The 24,502-nt window shown below is 41.7% G+C and overlaps 1 protein-coding gene and 1 long non-coding RNA gene across 2 annotated transcripts in view; one reads left to right on the top strand and one right to left on the bottom strand.

Annotated features, from left to right (window-relative positions):
* The window catches only part of WNT4 (Wnt family member 4), a 41,870-nt gene extending 18,494 nt beyond the window's left edge, over positions 1 to 23,376 (top strand). The window contains exons 5-6 of the mRNA XM_068120678.2: positions 21,022 to 21,162; positions 21,260 to 23,376. Of these exons, the coding sequence (XP_067976779.1) occupies positions 21,022 to 21,162; positions 21,260 to 21,586 (468 nt within the window). The 3' untranslated portion in view covers positions 21,587 to 23,376. The remainder of the gene's footprint in view (positions 1 to 21,021; positions 21,163 to 21,259) is intronic.
* On the bottom strand, positions 13,810 to 24,038 carry LOC137430113 (uncharacterized). The gene is made up of 3 exons (XR_010985000.1): positions 24,019 to 24,038; positions 14,070 to 14,150; positions 13,810 to 13,860 (listed from the first exon to the last, which is right to left on the bottom strand). It is a non-coding gene; the product is annotated as an uncharacterized LOC137430113 (long non-coding RNA).
* Positions 24,039 to 24,502: the final 464 nt, after the last annotated feature.

The raw sequence follows: 24,502 nt of genomic DNA on the forward strand, positions 1-24,502 counted from the left end.
ATGAAATATCACATTTACATAAGTATTCAGACCCTTTGCTATGACCCTTGAAATTTAGCTCAGGTGCCTCCCATTTCTCTTGATCATCTTTGAGATGTTACTTCACCTTGATAGGAGTCCACCTGTGGTAAATTCAATTGATTGGACATGATTTGGAAAGGCACACACCTGTCTATGTAAGGTCTCACAGCTGTCAATGCATATCAGAGCAAAAACCAAGCCATGAGGTCGAAGGGAACTGCCTGCAGTGCTCAGAGACAGGATTGTGTCGAGGCACAGATCTGGGGAAGCCGACAAAAAAAATCTCTGCTGCATTGAAGGTTCCCAAGAGCACAGTGGCCTCCATAATTATTAAATGGAACAAGTTTGGAACAACCAGGACTCTTCCTAGAGCTGGCCGCCCGGCCAAACTGAGCAATCGGGGGAGAAGGGCCTTGGTAAGAGAGGTGACCAAGAACCCGATGGTCACTCTGGCTGAGCTCCAGAGATCCTGTGTGGAGATGGCAGAAACTTCCAGAAGGACAACCATCACTGCAACACTCCACCGATCTGGGCTTTATGGCAGAGTGGCCAGACGGAAGCCTCTCCTCAGTGAAAGACACATGAAAGCCCACAGAATCTTGTTTCTCACAGTGTGAGAGTCCTTTAGGTGCTTTTATGTAAACCCCAAGCGGGCTTTCATGTGCTCTGCAGGCAGTTCCTTCGCCCTCATGGCTTGGTTGTTGCTCTGTTATGCATTGTCAGCTGTGATACCTCATATAGACAGGTGTGTGCCTTTCGAAATCATGTCCAATCAATTGAATTTACCACAGGTGGACTCCAATCAAGGTGTAGAAACATCTCAAAGATGATCAAGAGAAATGGGAGGCATCTGAGCTAAATTTCAAGGGTCATAGCAAAGGGTATGAATACTTATGTAAATGTGATATTTCAGTTTTTTCTTTTTAATAAATTTGCAAAACTTTCTAAAATCCTGTTTTCTCTTTGTCATTATGGGGTATTGAGTGTAGATTGATGAGGGAAAAAATGAATTTAAATGATTTCAGCATAAGGCTGCAACATAACAAAATGTGAAAAAGTGAAGGGGTCTGAATACTTTCTGAATACACTGTATATATATATATATACACACACACATTGTAATCCTCATCAGGTGGGCAATAGGTCATGCAGTGAGGAATGTACAGCCATAGATATTCCTGGGGCTTAGAAGGGACAGCGCAGATCATGGCCAATTATGTGGAAGGAAGGGGGGGGGGGGTGGGGGCGAGGGATGTGGAACTCTTGACATAAATAACTAGAGAGTCCAGAGAACACAATACCCCACACAGTGTTCAATTATATGCTTCAATTTAAAATAAAGCGATGATTTTAAGGATTGTAATTCTTATACACCACCCATATAAACCATTCTATATAAATGTCCAAGTACTGCTAACCTGGAGGTTATTGGAAGTATTATGAAAGCGATTTGTGTTCTACAGTGGTCAAGTATATAACTCAATGCAAATAAAGGTTTAAAGAGGTTGAAAGGCGTATAAATAAATTAATTCCGGGTTTTACCGCCGTTTCACCCCTATCTAACACGTTACATTAGTTATTCATGCTTGTTGTTTGTGTCCTTTATAACATCCTTAAAACAGTGAGTTTTATGCTGGGAATGGTTTTCAATTTTGTCTGACTGCCAGGCAGGCAAACAGAGTATAAAAATCGTACCCATGTCTGAAGGTAGCTGTTCAGTTTGGCATTTTTAATATGAAATACGCAAAGCCTAGAAACGAACAAAACCCTCAGAATTACCCTTTAGAATCCATTAGAATTACCCTTTAGAACCCACTAGAATTACCCTTTAGAATCACCCTCTAGAATTACCCTTTAGAATCCATTAGAATTACCCTTTAGAACCCACTAGAATTACCCTTTAGAATCACCCTCTAGAATTACCCTTTAGAACCCTTTAGAATTCAACATGTTGGGTTCGAAAGGTTCTTCACTTTTTAAGGACAGATGGACATAGCCAAGTATTGAAGCGGCTTCACCCCTTAAAAATGATCTTCACTCCTCTTTGCACATTCAAAGAGAATTCAGAGACAAAGTACGGTAAAAGGTCAAACTTGTCTTCCGATTCATATTAAAAATATAACATTCAATTTAAACAAATTGTACCTCGATCATAACCTGACAATCATAAGCAGATAAGACAGACATGAAACAATTGGTTAACGCAGCCTTTCGCTTCACATGCGCAGGGTAATAATCACATCACAATGTCATTGCCTCTGGGTTGTCACAACAAAACAAACAAACAAACAAACAAGGGATTGGCACAGAAGAATCAGGGGCGTCCTGTGTGAATAATGTCTGGAGATGCAGCAGCAACCCCTATGGAGAGATGTTATTTTAGAATGAAACACTTGAATGTTAGAGATCCATACTGTTAGAAAAGGGTGAGGGGTGATGAGAGCAGTTGGGCCAGGGGCTCCAGTGCATGAGTGGAGGGAAAGAAACCGGTTTGCAACATGGTGGAAATTAAGTGCCATGCATCTGCACTCACTAAAAACCCGATTACATTTCAGTCTTGAACTCAGCAATGCACAGGTACGCATCATGGCCAGGGTGGAGGATGGGGGTGGTTCAATGTGAGGAGAAAAGTAGCACTATAATAATGTGACAGGACTAGCGATGCTGTTTTGCATTGGAGGAAAGGAAAGAAAAGGGGGGCTAAGGATAAAACATGAGGGAGAGAACAGAGGGTTTAGGCTTAGTCACCATTTTACCCAGACAATCAATCCCCTACCTGGAAATAGTAGAGGTGATGATCATTTTAAATTAACCATGCCCAGCAGAGATTGAGGAAGCTGGTGTCGAATGGGGAGAGGGTGCATTTTAATCAAAATTAATTGTATACACACTACTAAATCGAGTTGAGAGGGAGGAGAGGAGGAAGGGCAGGGGAGAGGGTGAGGAGGGAGAATAAATAGGAGTTGAAAGGGTTAATCACTGCGGCCTATACACATGTGGTTACAGTCAAGGCACACACACCTGCAATTGATACAAAAGCTCACAATAAATGAACGAGAGGACATGGAAATGGATTGATGGAACATTTAAATACAGGCAGCAATCAACAGCAGTCGAAGGAGACAAATCCAGAATGATATCCTTTGCTTTGGAGGTCGCTTTTGTCTATTGACTGGACTGATGTTCTCTTATTCCTTTTAGCTGTAGGGTTGTAACAAGGACCTCACTCATAAGAACTCCCTGAACAGAGAAATAGCCTTGAGGTTTTCTTGCCCTTTCCTTTTGTGAATGCACTATTGAAAAACACTCCATTGAAAAAAGGTGCCCCATTGAAAAAGTGTGCTCCAAAACGTTATATTTACAAATCATTGTTAAAAAATGATTTCAGGAACCTTTTGAGGTGTATATGTAATGCTCGACTCGTATTAATAAAGACCTTTGCCATCGGATTATGGATTATAAATCAATTAACTGTTAGGTTAAACGCTACTGTTGGATTGGTGTGGTCATTGTGCTGGTTCAAGAAGTGTGTGTTTGTGTGTCCATTTGTTTGTCTGTTGGTGTTTTTGACTTCTCTGTACTTCTGAACCACTGGATGGAATAACTGGTGGTTGCTGTACTTGGGGTGTGTTTGGTAAGGTTGTATGGCAGTAATAAAAATTCATAGTTCACCCACAGGGTGGAAGGAGGACCCTCGATTCTCTCCATGTGAATATTGTCACGTCGGTGGTCTTCTAACACTGACCCGCTGTGATGAAGCTGTCTTGTAGCGCAGTTTCACAAATGTCCGAAATGAAAGGGGATCACGCTGAGTGGTTTACATGTTTTCTTCCGGTCCCCCAGTCAGAAATGCTAATCCCGCTGGTCTTTTGAAGCAAATGTTGCCAATTTTACTTCCTCCCCAGGGATTTATCAAAAGCTGAAATGGTTAGACGCAGGTGTAAGGATGGCAATGGTGGGTCACCACATGTCATATGATCTTCGGGAATGACAGGCTTATTGAAAGGTGGGACACAACAACAAATACGGAGAATCCCAAGACACTAGACAGACAGATACAAATACAAGCATAACTAGAGCGGCACTCGGTAGAGCGCATACCTCCACCAGGCTGAAAAGTGTGTTTTGTATCCCAATGATAGACCGGATCTGGATTCGGACCTGAACCAAAATCTAATTGGCTTGTTCTTGCCACCTAACCAACTCGTCCACCAAGTTTTGTCATAACTCGTCCATAACTTTTTTAAATATCATGTTATATATCGCTTTTCGCCCGATCTCTCAATGCTGAAGAATCACTTAATAAATAATTAACTCTCGTATCCGAATACATATTCAGATCTTCACCAAAATAGAATCGATTCTTCCTTGTCACACACCCAACCTGTCCACTAAGTTTCGTCCAAATCCGTCCATAACTTTTTGAGATATCGTGCTATGTATCGGTTTTAGTCCTATCACTCAATGGTGAAGTATCACTCTTAAAATTCTACTAGCCGGATCCGGCTCTTCACCAAAATCTAATCAATTCGTCGTTGTCACACACCCAAACTCTCCACCAAGTTTTGTCAAAATCCGTCTGCAACTTTTTGAGATATCCTGCAATATATAGTTTTTGGCCCTATCTCCCAATGGTGAAGAATCACTTGAAACATTTCTACTAATAACTAGCCGGATCCGAATCCGCATCTTCACAAAAATCTAATCATTTAATCCTTGTCACATACGCTACCTCTATGCCAAATTTTGTCTGTATCCGTACACAACTTTTTGAGATATCTTGTTCACAGACAGACAGACAGACAGGGGTGAAAACATTACCTCCATCCGCCTCTGGTGGTGGAGGTATCAAGAAAGAGCAATCATAGATTGCAGACCCTTGCCAGGATGTGTCTTTAGTGGTTTTTAAGGCTCTTGTGTTAAAACAAATATGGCGGCCGAACCACATGACCGATGATGTCATCTTTTTTTTTCTCACCAATTTATCCCTAGATGATGCTCAAGAAATTTCATTTTGATCGGATGAAGTTTTGTACTTGTCATAATGGAGGCACCTATGACATCATCATTAGCATAAGTTATTCCCCATGGAGAGTTCTTTACAATGAGCCATGTCTCTATTTTTTCTATTCAGCGCTTTCGGAGATATAGAGGTGCAAAGTTTTTCGGTTTTTCCAAGATGGCGCCCATACCACGTGACCTATGGCGTCATAATTATCATTAAAAAAAATTATACAGGAGGAGCCACACCTATAGTGAAAATTTCCTGTCAATCGGACTAACGATTACAGAGAAAATCATATTTATTCTGTGCGGACAAACAAACAGATAGACAAACAAATGAAAAATCGGTCAGAGACCGAGGACTTGCCGGAATATACTTTTTTTTTATCGGCCATTTTGGACAAATATGGCGGCCGAACCACGTGACCGATGATGTCATCATTATTTGTTTACTATCATCTATTTTGTCATCATTATCTAAACTAATTTATCCCGAGATGATGCTCAAGAAATTTCATTTTGATCGGATGAAGTTTTGTACTTGTCATAATGGAGGCACCTATGACATCATCATTAGCATAAGTTATTCCCCATGGAGAGTTCTTTACAATGAGCCATGTCTCTATTTTTTCTATTCAGCGCTTTCGGAGATATAGAGGTGCAAAGATTTTCGGTTTTTCCAAGATGGCGCCCATACCACGTGACCTATGGCGTCATAATTATCTTTAAAAAAATTAAACAGGAGGAGCCACACCTATAGTGAAAATTTCCTGTCAATCGGACTAACGATTACAGAGAAAATCATATTTATTCTGTGCGGACAAACAAACAGACAGACAAACAAATGAAAAATCGGTCAGAGACCGAGGACTTGCCGGAATATACTTTTTTTATCGGCCATTTTGGACAAATATGGCGGCCGAACCACGTGACCGATGACGTCATCAATTGGGCACACTCTATTCCAGGGCAAGACAAATATGTGTGTAAAGTTTGGCGATTCTACGTGCAACGTTGTAGACGTAGTGCTGCGCACAGACAGACAGACAGACAGACAAACAAACAGACAGACAAACCAACCGAACAACATACTTGCCGGAATCTTTTCCGGCAAGAAACAAACAGACAGACAGACGAACAGACTCAAATGCAATACCCTCTCCTCTGGCGAGGGTAAAAATATATAAATGCACTTCACAATATGGTAAAATGAAAGCATTTGATTAAAGAAAATAAACCTAAGGGACCACAAGTAGACAATCACTCACGCATAATTGAGGGTGAGTACGGCGGGAGAAGGGTGGAGGGGGGAGGAGGTGTGAAGGCAGGCGAGGTCTTTTAAAAGGATACATAAAGGGGATCGAACTAGTTCCGCCATGAACAGGTATTCAGCCCACAACATAAAGTCGCGAGCTGCACAGACCAGCCCACAGCCGCAGTACCCAGTCGAAAGGTGAAATATACAGTGGGGTGAAGAGAGCAGAGATGAGAGCAGAAAGAGAGCATTTACATCACAAAAACTCCACAGTGTTGTCCAGCAAGGTCAAATATTACAGTATGTCCCAAAATAATTTTCATGTGTACACAGTCCCAGAAAACATATCACTTTGTGGTAAATTGTATTTTTGCTGCATTTTATTTCACAACATAACAGTATGGTTCATTGGGGCCAAATAGGGTTACAGTATATCCCAATTTTTTTCAACTGTGCAGTGTGTTCCAGAATGATCACGGTTCAGAATGTTCCAGAATGATCATGAAATGATCACGGTGTGTACCCGGATTCAGGATAGGTACACCGTATCCCTGCGCATCGAAAGAGCATTACCAAGGGTTGGCGTCAGGAAGGGCATCCGGCCATAAAAACATTGCCTCAAACAGGGAACCATGATTGTCATGGGGCCCGCAAGGCCAACCCCCGCTCTAGTGGGGAAAATGGCCTTAAAACGATCATTCATTCATTCATCATTCAGTGTGTTCCAGAAGGAAGCATCACTTTTTGAAAATATTGTCGCGCAGACCCTTCCGGTTAATACCAGGGACCGCGGAAGACCAGAACGGCTTTAATGGAGGCGATGACCAAACACGGCTTGTGCTATAATAAACGCGGGAGGAAGAAGGGAAGTGGAAACTGCGGTAAAAGCGCGTATCTTCAGCGAACCGACGGCAGCTGCAGGGAAATTAATGTACTCGACACCGAATTAAAATGTACAAAAATAAAGATTTATTCACGGACCCGATAACAAGGAACGCGACGGCAATCAATTAACCTAAATCCTATATTGGGATCCCATGACAGCATGCCTTCAGTTTTCAAAAAGGCATGTGAAAAACTCAGAGAGCGCGAGGCAAAATACACTACTCACAATAAGTTAGGGATATTGTGGCAGTGAGTTTTTTATATTTTTTATAGGGGTTAGGGTTAGGGTATTGAAATCAAGAATGCTGTGTTTTTTCACACATTAATAACCATAGAATTAGGACCAACAACTTTTTTCAACATAATTAATACACAAAATCAACCACACCGAAGAACCTGCCAATATCCCTAACTTATTGTGAGTAGTGTATTCTGTGGTCTGATGAGATGAAAATTGAACTTGTTGGCCTGAATGCAAAGTGCTACATCTGGCGGAAACCAAGCACAGCTCATCACCCATCTAACACCATCCCTATTGTGAAGCATGGTGGTGGCAGCATCATGCTGTGGGGTTGCTTTTCAGCAGCAGGGACTGGGAGACTTGTAAGGATAGAGGGAACAATGAATGCAACCAAATACAGGCAAATCCTTGAGGTGAACTTACTTCAGAGTGCAAAAGACCTCAGACTGTGGTGAAGATTTACGTTCCAACAATACAATGACCACAGGCATAACACTGGAATGGTTTCAGAACAAGAACGTGAAAGTCCTTGGGTGGCCTAGCCAAAGCCTAGACTTGAATCCCATTGAGAATCTATCGAAAGACTTGAAGATTGTTCTTCACCGACATTCCCCATCCAACTTGACAGAGCTTGAGCAAATCTGAAAGGAGGAATGGGAGAAACTCTAAAATCCAGATGTACAAAGCTGATACAGACATACCCAAGAAGACTCGAAGCCGTAATCGCTGCCAAAAGCGCTTCTACGAAGAATTGGCTCTGGGGGATGAATATTTATATAAATTAGATATTTCTGTATTTCACTTTTAATTATTTTGTAAGCATTTTGAAAGACAAATTCCACTTGCACATTATGGGGTATTATGTGTAGAACAGTGACAAAAAATCTCAATTTAATCCATTTTAAATTCAGGCTGTAACACAACAAAATATGAAAAAGTCAAGGGGTTTGAATACTTTCTGAAGGCACTGTACCTGAACACTGCATGGGGTAATGTGTTCTATGACCTCTCTAGTTTACTTTGTCTTGAAGGAGATTAGGTATTACTGTAACAGCTTTCTTGACAATGAATGCAACTGGGTAGTTTCCCATTTCTCTTCCCAGTGGAGATTGGGGGCATGAATTTCAAATGTGGAAATGCTATCCTTCACATGATGACCTTCTCTTTTCAAACGACATTCTGAGATCCAAAACAGCAAAAACAGATTGTTAACAGATAAAAATCAGCTTAATATCCCATGCAAAATAAAGCTTTGAAGCACCAACATCACCGTGGATTCATATTTGGTTAAGAATTACATATGGACGAGACGACTCCGTCGCAAATGCACTACCCTTTATTTTCACATCAGTCATTTGGGCAAGTGCCCCAAATGAATTATAAACTCTCTGTGTAGTGTAGGATAGAGTTGAATTTGTTTATTTGCCATTATATGGCATTTTCCTGTTCAACAGCCACTGCAGCTGTCAGTTGAGACTTTAACAATGGTGGTGATATTTCAAAGAAAAAGCAGATTCCCTCAAATGAGAATATTATTTATTACAAAACATACAATCTTATTTCTTTCATGCACTGACTTGGAATTTCATCTGAGTATAATTCCTTGTTGGGGTGCAACCAAATGACGTTAACATTAATTTTCTTACAATGCTTGTGCTATCAAATCTTTTCTGGAAACCTGGAGTGCCAGATAATGTATTTTACAATGAAGTGGAACTCTAATCCAGAACCCAAACTTAAATTTGGCCCAAGTTCATATTTTCCTGGGTTTTGATTTTTCACTTGGAACTCAAACGCAGACATTCATTGTAGAATAGCATGAAGATGTACTCAGAATTGAGACCCTGTATCTCGCATTTTGAATGAAGCACTCTTGGTAAAATTTAATAACAGCAAAAATTTAGTGATTAAAATACCACTTAACACAATATTTCACTCCTGGAAAACATGTAAAAACTAGAACTGCACTCAGTAGAGCACATATCCCAGCCAGGCTGAACAGTATACGTTTTTGTATCCGACTGATAGGCCGGATCTGGATTCAGACCTGAACCAAAATTGAATCGGCTTGTTCTTGTTACCAAATCAACTCATCCACTTAGTTTTGTCATTTAACTCTACAATCTTATGAGATATTGTGCTATATATTGATTTTTGGCCCCATCTCTCAATGGTGAAGAATCACTCAAAAATTATAGGATCTGGATCTTCGCCAAAATCTAATCAATTCTTCCTTGTCACACACCCAACCTGTCCACCAAATTTCATGCAAATCCGTCCAAAACTTTTTGGGATATCCTGCTCACAGATAGATAGACAGACGGACAAACAGACAAATAGATAGACGGGTGAAAACACAACCTCCATCCATCTTCGGTGGTGGAGTTAATAATAATATTAGCTTGACTTCTTTGTTAGGTTGATTGCATTGTTTGTTTCAAATAGTGGGTCAAAAAACGACAAGAAGAAAAAGTTCCTTTATTTAAATAAGAGAATAACTGCAGGTAGTAGGGATACGTGACAGTAAAATAATGCAGAGACTGCCAAATGGCGAACCCACGAGCATGACCAAATCGAGATTTTATTTGAGAACAAAGGTTCAGAGGTCCAATGTTTTGACCACAGAGTGGCCTTCAACTGTGACTGATAAGGTAACATTTGCCAATCCTTACTATACCCCTTGGAAGATAAATGGGGCGGAGGAGTATTTCCTAGAGATGGGAAGGATGGGGAGAATGCAAGGGGAGAGAGACTGGTTGAAGATAATAGAGAAGGGGGAGGGAAGGCAAAGGAACATAAAGTTATGGCCGAGTATGTGGCTGAGGCAATTGTCTACCAAAAGGCTATGGATAAAAAGCATTAATTGTTTTGAAAACTACAATACCCAAGTAAATAATGGTGAATAGAAAAGGAACAATTACTTTTGAATACACAAACCCCCGATAACCCAAAATAATGAAACAATTCATTACTTGTTATTATGATACGTCATCAGATTAGGCCTATAAATGGGGGGTTAGGTTAAGTCCCTTTCAGATTTTCACAATTCAGTTAATGGAGTATTCAGTAAAACGAGAGTCTACGAGAAAGACATCTAGATTTTTACATCAGATAAAATGGTAAGAATGGGATGAGAACATAAAAGATAAGTAAATTGATAGATTACGTGAATAGGTGTTGATGATATAGCATGGGCCTGCCGTGCCAAATTATCTCAGGTCTAGGTGTCTTTGTATGCCACCATCAGCCATGAACTTTCTTGGGCTGACTATGAAGCAAAGCTGGCCTCAAAAACCGCTGCAGACTAAGATAAGATAAGATCTAAGACATCCTCCCGCATCCAAAGACATTCCTTCTTCTTTCATATGAAATACATGCCTGCAATTTGCCCTCAATTTGCTAGGGAGCACGGCTGTGCCGCTCATCCAGTGCCCCCTGTAGGTTAGATGGAATTTGGAAATTGTTCAGGTGCTCATGACAGCCCACCCACTTTTTGTGAAGAATACTGTGGGGTCTTTAATGTCCATCAAATAATGCCACCTGATGGGATGACCAGGTTAACGCCCATCTGAGGGACGGCACCCACATTGATGAATCACCCTTCCTGCGAAACACCAGACTCTGCTACCTGACCGGACAGCATCAGCTCACGTATCCTAAAAACCTACTCTGCTGTCCTTACACATCCTCTCTCTGCCCTTTTCACCCTGTCATTTGTGCTAGTTCATCTTCCATCTGCTTGGAAATCCACCAACATCACTGCACTCCATAAAAAGGTGCAAAAACGGATCCCCTCAATATCAGCTTACTTCCAATCATCAGCAAAGTCATGGAATCCATCATCACAGTTGATATGAAATCCTTCCTTTTCTCCAACAACCTCATCTCAGATCACCAATTTGGTTTCAGACCAGTTCACTCCCCCTTGGACATGCTGATTTACTCACCCAACAATGGATGGAGTCCCTCAATGTCAAACATGAGATCCGAATAGTCTCTGGACATATGTCGTGCTTTTGATACAGTTTAGCATCCTGCCTTACTCTCCAAGCTCTCTGGCTAGGGCATCCAGTACCAACTTCACATATGGCTTACTGACTTGCTCTACTCTCATAGCCAATGTGTGGTTCTCAACATAATCCTTTCTTTTCCTCTCCCTGTTAAGCCTAGAGTCTCCCTAGGCAGGGTTCTGGGCCCAGTCCTATTCCTGATTTTCATCAATGATCTGTCTGACTCTCTAGAAAATCCTCTTTATCTATTTGCTGATGACTCCACTCTCAACCATGACATTCCTCATCCTCAGATAGTTACACAGCAACCTCTTCCCTCATCAGTCCTTGACAAAATCACAAGCTGGTGAAACACTTGGAATATGTCTATCAGTCCAGACAAATCTCACACTCTCATCATCTCTCGCCTACTCATAAGGGCCATATGGCAAACCTCCTATTTACTTTCTGAACAAACCTCTTGAGGAAGTTCAGTCACTCAAACTCCTGGTCTCACCATGAGCCATGATCTTTCTTGGGCAAACCACATTTCAATGTTTCACATTTCATTTCAAACCACGCAGGGGCACCCTGCATTGTACAAAGTCGTTGCTTGACACACCTGAACTCCTATCCAGCTAAAAGGACTTCAACTGCAGCTTGATGGAGCACTGCCCTCCCCCACTGGGCTGGCACCACTGCCTCACACCTTGATGCCATGGAAACCAAAGCCTTTAAGATTATTGAAATCTCCCACGATGAAGCTAAGTCTATAATTCTATCACTTTCCTATCACAGACAGGATGGTGGTCTCTGTCATCTACCGCCCCCTTTCTGGTCTTGCACCTTCTGCTTTTTCTATGTCCACCCCCCCAGGTTTCTGCATTTGTTTCCTCTTTTCCCACCTGTGAAACCAACTTCAACATTCTCTTCAATCTCATTCTTCCCTCCTAGTCTTCATGACAGCTGTTTATCAACATCTCATATCGCTCCCCCCCCCCCTTGAAAACCGTGATCTATTCTACCCCCGTTTACTCCCCTCCCTACCCCCAAGCCCACCCCCTTCCACATTTCCAGTTTTACCTTCTTGAAAGTTTACTTCTATATCCATCTTGTCCATCCCATGCATCCTCTCCTACCAGTCATCCCACCACACACCCATTATTTATCCATGTCTGTCTTTATTTTTTCCTAAAACCCTGCTGTTGGTGTCCCTCCCTCTCTCTACTGTTCCTTTTGTTCTGGTGCATCCTGATCTGTTCAGTGTTCTCACTCTTCCATGCGCCTTGACTCTGTATATAAAAATATTCAGATAGTGGACAAAAAAATGGAAACACCTGGGTAAATGAGGGACACCAAGTATATTGAAAGCAACGGCTTCCATACAGGTGTGGCCGATGTGTTAATTTAGCAAATAACATCCTTGAATGCTAGGGTCATGTATAAACATGCTGCATAGGCCTGGTTGACAATTTTTATGGCTAGCATGACTGCAAGAGGAGACCTCAGTGACTTTGAAAGAGGGGTGATTGTTGGGGCACATTTGGCAGGAGTTTCAAAGACAAAGACAGCTCAACTCTTGCTGATGTTTCAAGAGCAACGGTGTCTAAGGTGATGTTGGCATGGAACTCTGAGGAAAAGGTATCATCAGCAAAGGGCAACAGTGAGCAGAAGCGCATGCTCCAGGATCGTGATATCCGTGCATTAATTCGCAGTGCAAGGCAAACAGGTGGGCACCTGCAGATCAATTGATTGTAAATTTCAACCGGGGGTGGGAGCAGCCAGTTTCATCAAAAACGGTGTGCTGATAACACCACAGAGCACAAATTGTGAATCCGCAAAATGTTGTGGTTTCACGGTATCCTTACTCTAATTCATGGACCGGTGTGTGTTTGTCATGCTACTCTGCCTACAGTTCTGGGTTGATTGCATCATCCAGACTTGCTACATAGGATCAGCATGACCCCAATTAATGTATAGGGGTGTTTTTATCTTTGCCGGTGGTCTTGGGGAGGGGAATGGAGAGGAGAGGGGAGCCACCAATTCTTTATGTAAATGTGTATCGTGTAGCGCCACCTTCAGGTGGAAACGGGTATTACAAGTCCCCACCTTAACAGTACAGTCAGTCTCCTCACATTTTCTAGGGCAATGAGGTGTTTTGAATTATAAACAGTGGGCATGTTTTTGCTTCATGCACAAGATAATCTCAAGTAATAAGAAATTCGTTCTACAGAAAAATGTAAGTATAGCAGCATTAAATAATGCACTGCTTCAATACACCACTTAAAAAAATCCATAAAGGGTCTGTGATACTTCCATGGCCTAGATTTTATATATGTAAATGCGTGTCCATTGTCAAATCGTGGTCTTGTAATTCATGTAAACGTACACTGGTGTTTCCTAACATCGTTGCTCTGCATGTGATTCATGTACAAGCTTCTCCATGAGCCTTCACCTTCAGTGATCTGTTTAAAAAAAAGAAAAACTTGTTTGAACAAATGGTAAAATAACATTTTGCTTGCTTTTTTTACATTTTGGAGTGGTGTCAAAAGTAGGGTTGAGTTTGATATTACATGACGGTTTATCGATTTGACGTTTGTTTTCATCATTCGAGCTATATTTTAATTACAATCAACAACAAAGACCTTTGATTGAGAATGTCCTGCCAACATACCTTTTTCAAACAGGGAAAAACCAGAAGCATTTTCTTTACAAGGTGTTTTTTTTCTTCTGGAGAACCACATTGGCCTTGAAACTGCAAAAATGTATTGTTTAAACAGCAAACACCCTGGGTTATATGAATAGATCACTCATCGGAGGGGAAAAAATGGCATCTGCATGATGGTTCTTGTTCATTCATTCTCCACACCCAAGCACTGCAAACAGCAAATATCCTCAGCTGGCTGAGCTCCGATTAACGTTGATATGTAGTCTCTGCCAAACCATGCTAAATCAGATCCATCAGTGAGGCAGGGCCGGAAGGAAATGTGGACACTTATTGGAGATAAAACCATTTGACTTCATGTGCCAAAAGCTCAGCAAAGCTGTGACTTATCTTGAAGCTGGAGCGAATTTACTAACTAACAGACATATTGTGTCCATCACATTAATAATATACAGACTGTGTCTATTGGATATTTGTTAATGGATAGAATGTAGCTTTTAGACATCCTTCTTTTGTATGCAAGGGCAAGGCTCGTGGAAGAGCTAGTACCACTGAACAGATCAGGATGCAACAGAACAAGAACAACAGTAGAGAGAGAGGAGGGAAACACCAAACAGTGGGGTTGAATGCCAACAGAGAGGGAGGCGGACAAACAATGTATGTGGGGAGGAATGAGGGGTAGGGCAGGATGCATGTGGTGGACAAGATGAATACAAAAGCAAATTCTCAGGAAGGAACAACTGGAAATTTGGGAGGAGGTGGGCTTGGGGAGTAGGAGGGGTTAACAGAGGCAAAAAATATGATGGTTTTGGATATGGGATGATCTGACATGGTGGTGAACAGCTGTGTTGAAGACTTGAAGGAAAGATTGAGATTGAAGAGAACGTGGAAGTTGATTTCACGGGTGGGGAAAAAGAGGAACGAATGAGTGGAGGTGAGCAATGATCCTGGATTTTGGGAGTTTCATCAGAAGGCGATGATGAATGACCACGTGCCCCCTGCAGAGACTTGGGGCGGACAAAACACGGAAAGGGCAGAGGGTGCAAGACCAGAGAGTTTATAAACTACATTTATGGCAAATGACCTCATGTTCAAAAATGTGCAACTTGCATTTTGCAAAACCGTTTACTTTTTCAGGTCATGATGCAACAACATCTATGGTATTATTGGACAACAACATATTCTGGTGTTGTGCACTTGGATTCACAAAACTTTTGTGTTTTAAATCAAGATCATATCATGTAAAACTTACCTTCGATCCAAAATATTCACACAGTAAAGGTAACAAATAAGTGAATATATAACATCTAATAAACTGTGTTGTGCATGTTTGTGCTTGCATTGTGCCTTAAGCTTTTGGCTTTGTTGTTCAGTGCAATTGACCACCAGGATAAATGATCTCACCCAGTGATACTGAAAACATGTGTTTATTGAGAACCAGCTAACAAACAAGTCAAGGCAGCAATGTGGGATTAAAACAAGACCCGTGATGAGCTTAATCCAATGTGGATGGTGCAGAGTTTCGCCACGAGTTGTTTATTCATGGCAATTTAGGTTTGGTTCATGAGGTCTTATGCAGGCCTAGTGTGTATAAAGCCTGTAAACATATTCATGAACTAAATCAGGACTGCATTTTCCAAAAGAGACATCACTTTCTCTAAAGCTTCTTCACACCAGCTTGCTAGTCTTAAATCAGTGTGCATGTGTTCTCCCTATTTGTGTTCGTCCATCACATGTGAGGATGACAGTGCTAATTTACATGTAAAGGTTTTTGATCTGTCCTCAAGTAGCTAATCCTCCTATTAATTTGCAATTGGTCACTGGCATTGACACCAATACAATTTTTTATTATGGACCCTCGGCATCAAAAGGCTACACATATCAGACAACATATAGTATTGAGTTTTAATCACATTTTACCTGACTTCTGCTACGTCCTGTGTCGTGGATGTTTTCTTGGGATTTTTTCTTTATTTATTTATTTTTATTTTGTTTTGCTTTATCCTTATCTTTTTCTAACCTTCCCTCAGTCCTTTACACAGAGTGGCTTTATGCCTTGTTTGAGACAATTTCCATTAAAAAAATAGTCTCAAATGGAGCACCTCGCCACCATTAGAGCATTTAAATTGAATCAGATTTGGCAATACATGTGAAATGATGCTTCCAGCTTGCCAGTTCGATGACAGAAGATGCCATTTGCATTTTGCTTCCCCCATCCCTACCCCATTTAGAATCCCGTGCAGGCATGGAAAACTTGCTCGTAAGCCCAATTCTTGCATAAAACCTTCTTCCACACTGCGCACGTGAGCTCTGGGTTTAGGACAACTGTAGATCTTGTTGACGAGACTTGCGAAGGCGCAGCTTGGCTTCTTCATCACTAATGCAACGAGAGAGTTGACTATCTTGCTCACATCACTAATGTTGACGATCTTGCATGTACTGTGCATAATACATTAGTGTTCAATTTGTTCAATTTTCTAAATCTCCAGTTCAATTTGAGCAATTTGGTGGTGGAGTGGGTAAGGTCTTGTTCCACTGCCCTCATTGATTACTCCTAACCCTATCCCTAGCCCAAACCCTACAAAACGAATGAATTATATCCATGTTTGCTTCTGGCTGCTAGTGTGTACACATGTGCATGTATGTACAGTATATGTGCACACTGCTAAATGTTGACATGATCTGTTAATTTTCAACATATAATAGTAATTGTTCGTTATCGATATTTTATGCAATGATATTGACTAACCTGAGAAAGATATAGAGAAAGAATCATCGCTTCTGACATCAAATCCTTCCGCTTCTCCAATGGCTTGATGTCAGATCATCAATTTGGATTCAGACCAGGTCATTCTACTCTGGACATGCTGCTTCTGCTGTCTCAACAATGGATGGAGGTCCACAATGCCAAACAGGAAATCAGAGCTGTCCCCCTTGACATATCACGTGCCTTTGATACGGTCTGGCACCCCGCTCTTCTCACCAAATTCTCCTCCTATGGTATCCATGGAAATCTCCACGCATGGCTTGTGGACTTCCTCTCTGGTCATAGTCAACGTTTGGCCCTGAATGGGTTTCTCTCATCTCCCCTTCCTCTTCAGGCTGGAGTTCCCCAAGGCAGTGTTCTGGGCCCTGTGCTTTTTCTGGTCTTTATCAATGATCTCTCTGACTCTCTGGAAAATCCTCTCTATCTCTTTGCTGATGACTCCACTCTCTGCTGCTCCATTCCTCTTCCTTCAGATCGGCAGTCTGCAGCCTGCTCACTCTCTGAAGACCTGGACAAAGTCACAGACTGGTCAAACAAGTGGAACATGTCTTTCAATCCTGACAAATCTCACACTTTCACTATGTCTCTCCAAAAAGACCGTCTGGACAACCCTCCCATCTATTTTCTCAACAATCCTCTCCAAGAAATTCTGTCACTCAAGCTTTTGGGTCTCACCATCTGCCAAGATCTTTCCTGGGAAAACCACATTTCCAAGCTGGCTTCCAAAGCCAGTCGCCGACTGGGTATCCTCCGTCGTGCGAAGTCCTTCATTAGCACACCTCAGCTCCTCGCCACATACAAGGCTTTCATCCACAGCTCAATGGAATACTGCTCTCCCCTCTAGGCTGGTGCTCCTGCCTCACACATATCTCGGCTTCACACTGTTGAAACCAAAGCTTTCAGAATCATTGGAATCTCTCGCGATGAAGCTAACTCCGAGGGCCTTTCACTCACTCACTGCAGGCAGTTTGGTGGTCTTTCTGTCTTCTACCGACTCCTCTCCGGCCTAGCACCCCAGCTCTGTCTGTGCTCTGTCCCCCAAATATTCCCAGAGCTCGCACAATAACTGCCAGCAACTCTCTTCTGGTGAAACTGCCAAAATCAAGACTCTTTGCTCACCTTCACTTTTTCATTCCTCTTTTCTCCTGCCTCTGGAACAAACTCCCTCACTCTCTTCAATCCCACTCCTCCCTCCAGGTTTTTAAAACAGCTGTTCACCACCATCTCTTATCTTCCCCCATCCAAAACCTTGATCTTTTCTACCCCCGTTATTCACCCCAGAGCCACTTTGTTGAAATACCGACTTCTTTCCTGGAAGTCCTAGCAGTGTCCATGTGTTTTATACCTCTCCCACCCCTACCACCTCCCATTTCCCATGCCTCCTCCCCCCAAGCCCTCTCCCACCCACAGATCTCCCGATATCCCTGTTCTCTACTGTCGTACTTGTGTGCTTCCCTCTCTCTCCCCATCTTGTCTCCCGCTTCCTTTATTATATGTTTTATGTGTCCGTTTTTGTTTTTTTCGTGATTAATGTTAGCTCTTACACAAGCCTCTCTTGTATACAAGAAAGAAAACGCAAAAAATAGTGAGATCAATGTCAAAGTATTTTTTATTTGTTTCCAAGATTGAGAATCATGGAAGAGTAAGGTGATGGGCGGAGGTGGGGTATGAACTGATAGTAGATCAGTGGAGGAACAGTTTGACACACTAAGCAAGGTGATGGATGACCAAGGAAAGAGCAGAGAGAAGGGAGGAAACACAGTGACCTACAAGAAGATGGTTCGGCTAAGCAAGGTCAAATGGGGTAAAAGGATTGTGGGTAAAGTTTGGGGTAAACATGAGGTGGCGGTGAACTGCTGTTTTAACCTCTGGAGGAAAAAGTGGCATAGAGCAGCATCGTGAAGGTTGGTCTACAGATGGGAGAAGTGGGGAACAAAAGAGTTGAGATGGGCAGTTTGCCTGGATATAGGAAGTTTAACTAGGAGGGAGTTACTGGAAGTACACATGCATCTAGGAGTTGTTCTGGAGGGTTGGGAGGCTGAGAGCCAAGGACACTGCATTGGAGACAGGCTGTTAGAATCAAAGGCCACTGATCTGCCTACAATGTGAAAGCAACAGACCTTGTGTTCCGGCCTCATCGTGGGAGATGCCAATGATGTTGAGAGCTCAAATTCCACAGAATGCAGGAGAGATATCAAAGAATAGAGCAGCACTCAGTTGAGCTATAAACAAAAGTATTAGTGGCTGTGAGTATTTTTGATTTTTCAAAGAAACCTGGAGCACCAGAGAATCCCTCGTCTGTTGCTGGCTTTGGAGGTCGGCTGTGCCATGGGGTCAACCCAGGATAAGTCATAACTGATGGTGAGGCCTAGAAGTTCAATAGACTTAATGTCTTACAGTGCCTTGCCATGAAAATAGACCAGTAGGTTCATTTGATGGCCCTTCTAGAGTGACAGAGAGATACTGAGCTTTTCCAGGATTGAAGGACATGTTCCATTTAACAAATCTGCACCGAATCAATTCCAGAACATCAGAGATTGATGCAGCTGCTGTCAGCCTGTCAGTGTGATGGGGTGTTCTATAACACAATGTGGAGTCATCGGCAAAAAGGAAGAGAAAAGGAAGTTTTGCCAGAGCATTAGAGAGGTTGCTTATGTCAATGTTGAACACTGGTCCCAAGGTACTAGCACAGGAGAGGAGAGGGATCTTGTGTGAGTGGAGGAAGATGTTTGGCCTCCACACATTGCTATCAGTGATGCAGCTGCATGTCCATAGTTGAATTACCAGGATGGAATCCAAACTGATGTTCAGAGATCAAGGTGTTTGAAAAAGAGGAAAAACTTGACATCTGCAGCAGTGGAGCAAAAATTAAGAACATGGGCACTGATGTCATCTGGGCCCATCACCAATGAAGAGTCGAGGCTGGTCATAACTGTTTCTACCTTCTCGGCTGTGAATAAGTCAATAATTCGGTATGTATGAGAGTGCAAGGTGTGGATGGAGCGGGATGGATTGGGTACACAGACAGACAGAGTGTGATGATAAACACTGAGATGAGACATTCGGTATCATCTCGAGCAGAGTCTGAGATGAGGCCATTTGATTTGAATGAAGGAATGGTGTGGCTAGCAAGATGGCTGAGAGGTACGCACACTCACCTCTGAACCGTCCAGCTTGAGCATGAATCTTGCCCCAGCTATAAACAGTCACCCTGGTGTTTCACAGGCAGAATTATTCACCAATATGTGTGCCATCCCTCGGGTGGATGTTAAACTGGGCATCCCAACTACTAACATTAATTGGTTGACGTTAAAGATCCCATGGTGTCCTTCGCGAATAGTTGGCGAGCTATCGCCGACACTCCGGCCAAATTCCAAATTCCTACCCAGACTTCCTGTGTCGGAGTAGCGAGCCATCCGGGATTGTAACCCAAGCCAAGAAAACTGCTTCGAGAGAACCGACGCTTTGTATCGAGCGTGGTACACGATGATGATAACACATGATTTTCCACCATCTTAAAAATACCCAAAATACTTTTCACAGCTGTTAGGTCACTTCACACTTGTATTGCCAGACGTTGTCAACACCACTCTGAAAACTTTCAGTGATCTGGCTTTCTTTTTGTGATGATGTATAACAAAAAGTAATCAGACTCAATGGCGTATTGGTTCTGAGTCTGGGAGGGCGTTGGTTCAAATGCCAGGCCGAGTCATATCAAAGACTTTAAAATGGTACGTGCTGCTTACTTGCTTAATGCTCAATGTTCAAAAGGATAGAGCATGGACAAACTACCCAATTTTACCGTTGCCAATAAACCTCTTTGGCAGTACCAATGCTTTGTAGGGTATGGTACATCAAAAAAAAGGGAAAAAAGTTGAGGTCAACATTCATATTTGAAATGTAATCATTATTGCTGGGCTTTACAGTCAATTCTCCATAGTATGTTGACATTACTTTACTCTAGAAGTATAAATGTTTTAAATTAAGATGTGTAATTTCCTATCATATGAAAAAGCTTTAAGATAACTTCTTAAATTAAAGTTATTGAAGAAAGGATAGTGAAGATTAAGCTATTGTCTAATACTGATACGAACCCCTAAAATGCAATGTTAATGCACTTGTCCTCATTTATTGGAACATCGGCAATAATAATAAACTAAGATAATAAAAATAAATGTTGTTTTTTTTTGTCAGGCAATTCTTGCACACATGCGCATTGAATGCAAATGCCATGGCGTGTCCGGTTCATGTGAGGTGAAGACCTGCTGGAGAGCCATGCCTCCTTTCCGCAAGGTTGGGAATGTCATCAAGGAGAAGTTTGACGGAGCCACAGAGGTAAGGCGATTCTATTTAATTAAGTTGACACAAGGGAGGAAGGAAAGGCAAATGTTAAAATTTCCTTAGCTTTGGCTGCAACCATTTATTTTGATAGGTAGAGATGCAGAGGATTGGAACACGCAAGCAGTTGGTGCCCAAGAATCCACAATTCAAGCCACACACAGATGAGGACCTCGTGTACCTATCTCCGAGTCCAGACTTCTGCATACGAGACATGAAGGCCGGGGTACCAGGGACAACTGGCCGCCACTGCAACCGAACGTCCAAGGCGCTGGGTGGTTGTGAGCTGCTCTGCTGTGGTCGGGGATTTCACACCGCCGAGGCTGAACTCGTGGAGAGATGTTCCTGCAAGTTTCATTGGTGCTGCTATGTCAAGTGTAGGCAGTGCCACAAGCGGGTTGAGCTACACACCTGCCGGTGACATCTTGTTCACTTGTGCTGCCTCCATTCATTAATTTTTCTTGTGCTCCTTTTTTTCCAACTTCTTAGCACATGTAACGCATTCTTCATTAACTCGTCTATCTTATTCAAAACTGCAGACACCACCAAATTGCTGGGCAGCAAACAAGGCTCAGATCCGACCTTTCGATCACCGGGATTGAATAAAGACCACTTGGTGGTCGAAATGTCCGACCTGAGCGTTAACTGTTGGATAGCGATTCATTCTAGTTGGTCGTTTTTTAATTTGGAACACTCCAACTGCAAACACTTTTTGTGAACTTGTATCTCATTATCTTATTTCTCTTTCCCCTAAGTTCTCCACTTTTTCTTGTACTAATGCTCTTTCAAGTCACAGTTATGATTTTCTACCTCCTCATCCTTTTTGTATATAATTTCTACTATCTTTTGTTTCTTTGTTTCGCTCTTTCTACCATCGAGGCTGGGTTCTCCTCTATACTCTCTTTCCTTTTCCTGTCCGATTTTACTTCTATCTTTCATTCATGGGATCTTTCCATAACCTTCATGTTTTTGTTCTGATAATTTACTGAATATAAATGCCCAGATGTCAAAAAAGAACTGAGTTATATATAAAGAAAAGATTTCACTGAATATAGAGAACCCTGAACCACTCGCACTGCCATTTCACCAAGGCAAGTGAAGATTCTTCAAAGAGATGATGCTAGGAAATGCTGGATGAAACTGTGAACACGTAACTACTGGGAAAAAGTTTCCATCTCAATTTAGTTATTTTGAGATGGCGATTTTTCAAGGATTTGTATATTTTGTATAACATTATCCAAAGCATATTTGCCTAAGTGTCGCCTAAAGAAGCGACTCCTATGATGTTTTTGATTCTGTTATTGCTGTCATTGTCTTTGTTGATTTAAAGAAATATTATTTAATGTTGCAGTTTATATATTTCATAATCAGATATTTTAATACTATTTATTTTCTAACGTTTTTAAAATCTAAAATGGTAGTACTTTTATTAATCTGCACATGCGTTTACAAAAAAAAGCAAATACACTTGCCATTGCTTTCTATCCAAACAAATTTTGAGTGCGAAGTGGCATGAGCAATCTGGGAAGCAAGGTGAAGCGTAAATGCCATCTCCATATTACGTACGCATGCGAGAGTTTGGGTTGTGTATGCTATGCGAATAGAAGTTGTGGAGATAGCTTTGGGATAAATTATGATTGTTAAAAAGTTTTCTATATGCTGTTTTTTTTAAGTGCATCTTCTGAGCCACCTGACCACATGAATGCCAAGCCCAAACACGAAGCAAACACAGAACCTACCTTGCACAGTTCAGTGCCAAATTACTGGCTCTCAACAACACAGCACTGAGAGATTAAGAGAAAACCACTGTCTCAGCTGTGGAGACATGCTACTCATTTAAAAAACGTCAAATGAGCCATTGATGTGATACAATTGCTGCAAGTATTCGTTTAATTTCATTACTGCTTTGCTAAGGTATTTTGGTGTGTGAAACGTATACAACAAATGGAGGCTTTCCGAGGCTTGGGATCATACTGGCTTACTCATCCGATGCTGACCAGCCTCTAAGCTTTTAGTTTGGATTATTTCCTTCTTGGCTTCACTGTGCTCACCTGACCAATCTACATCTATCTGAAAAAAAATCCACATTGCAAACTCTCTTCCTCTCTGGGAAAATCTGTGTTGCAAACTCTTGCTGAAGTTGCTGCAATTAATCCCTCTTTCCACATGTCCTGTTTCTGTTTATAAATATACTCTTTATTTTGATGCTTCTTTTTGCCTTGTTATAATTTTTCTTCGACTATTTGACAGTTGTACAGAAAATATTATTTTATAATATGGTAACGTTAGTGGACAATGCTGGGTCTTGGTGGACAATGGTCATGTTGAACGCATTTGCCCCAAGATAAACTGACTGGCCTGATTGGCTGAATGTGAAAGCCATTTGAGGGAATATGGTCTTTGCCACTAAAATCCAACTGCATTTCTATGCTGACACTACGGATGATGGAACAAGATGGCAACGTCATGGAACTTTCGGCGATTCAATAATTGAATGATTAATTTATGACAAATCAGAATGCACTGTTTTATGCATATTAAATACAAGCACACACAAATGACAGTTACAACTCTGATGGGTCTCCATGATCAGACTTGTATAACATGTACTTATAATAATAATAATAATAATAATAATAATGCATTTATTTTATATAGCGCTTTTCAGGAAGCCCAAAGACGCTTTGACAGAGTGCAAAACATAATGCATAGCAAAACATAAAAATCAGAAAAATCAGATTCTTATTGAATCAGAAAATCTATCCCCAGTTCTAGCTACAACTCTACACAAACAGAGGTTTGAAAAATGGTGGGAAATATAACAGAATTCAGGGGGGGAAGATAAATAAATACCTTGCGCCAGCAGGAAAATGGCGGCCAGCTTAGTCGTTTGCCCGGGATGGGATTGGAGAGCTCAGGAGTATGATGCTCAGAGAGCTCTTGGGGACTGTCCTTGATACCCCTACCATGCTTGACTCCCAGCTTCTTCATGGCTTCAATCCTGCTGACGATTTCCCAGGGAGACACACTCTGCCTCATTGGCCCACATTTTCACAAAGTTCTGTGAGATCTTTAATACCCACTAGCAAATGCAAGCACCCCTCCCGATGATGCCATTTTCATTGAAGTAAGGCCATGCCTGTGATGGAATAGGGTGACAGTTTACAGTTAGGTCAGGAATCAAACCCACATTAGACAGCTAGCTCAAACTAGGCTAATTCAAACATGGCACTATTTCCCACTCAGCTCGGGTAGTTCCATTGCAAAGTACTTTCATATGGTACAAATGTGTCGCTCCAAAGCTACAAAATCGTGCAGCATTGAAGTTTCACATCTC

The sequence above is a fragment of the Myxine glutinosa genome, chromosome 6 (assembly GCF_964187855.1).
Source record: "Myxine glutinosa chromosome 6, kmMyxGlut1.1, whole genome shotgun sequence".
In the NCBI taxonomy this organism is placed as follows: domain Eukaryota; kingdom Metazoa; phylum Chordata; class Myxini; order Myxiniformes; family Myxinidae; genus Myxine; species Myxine glutinosa.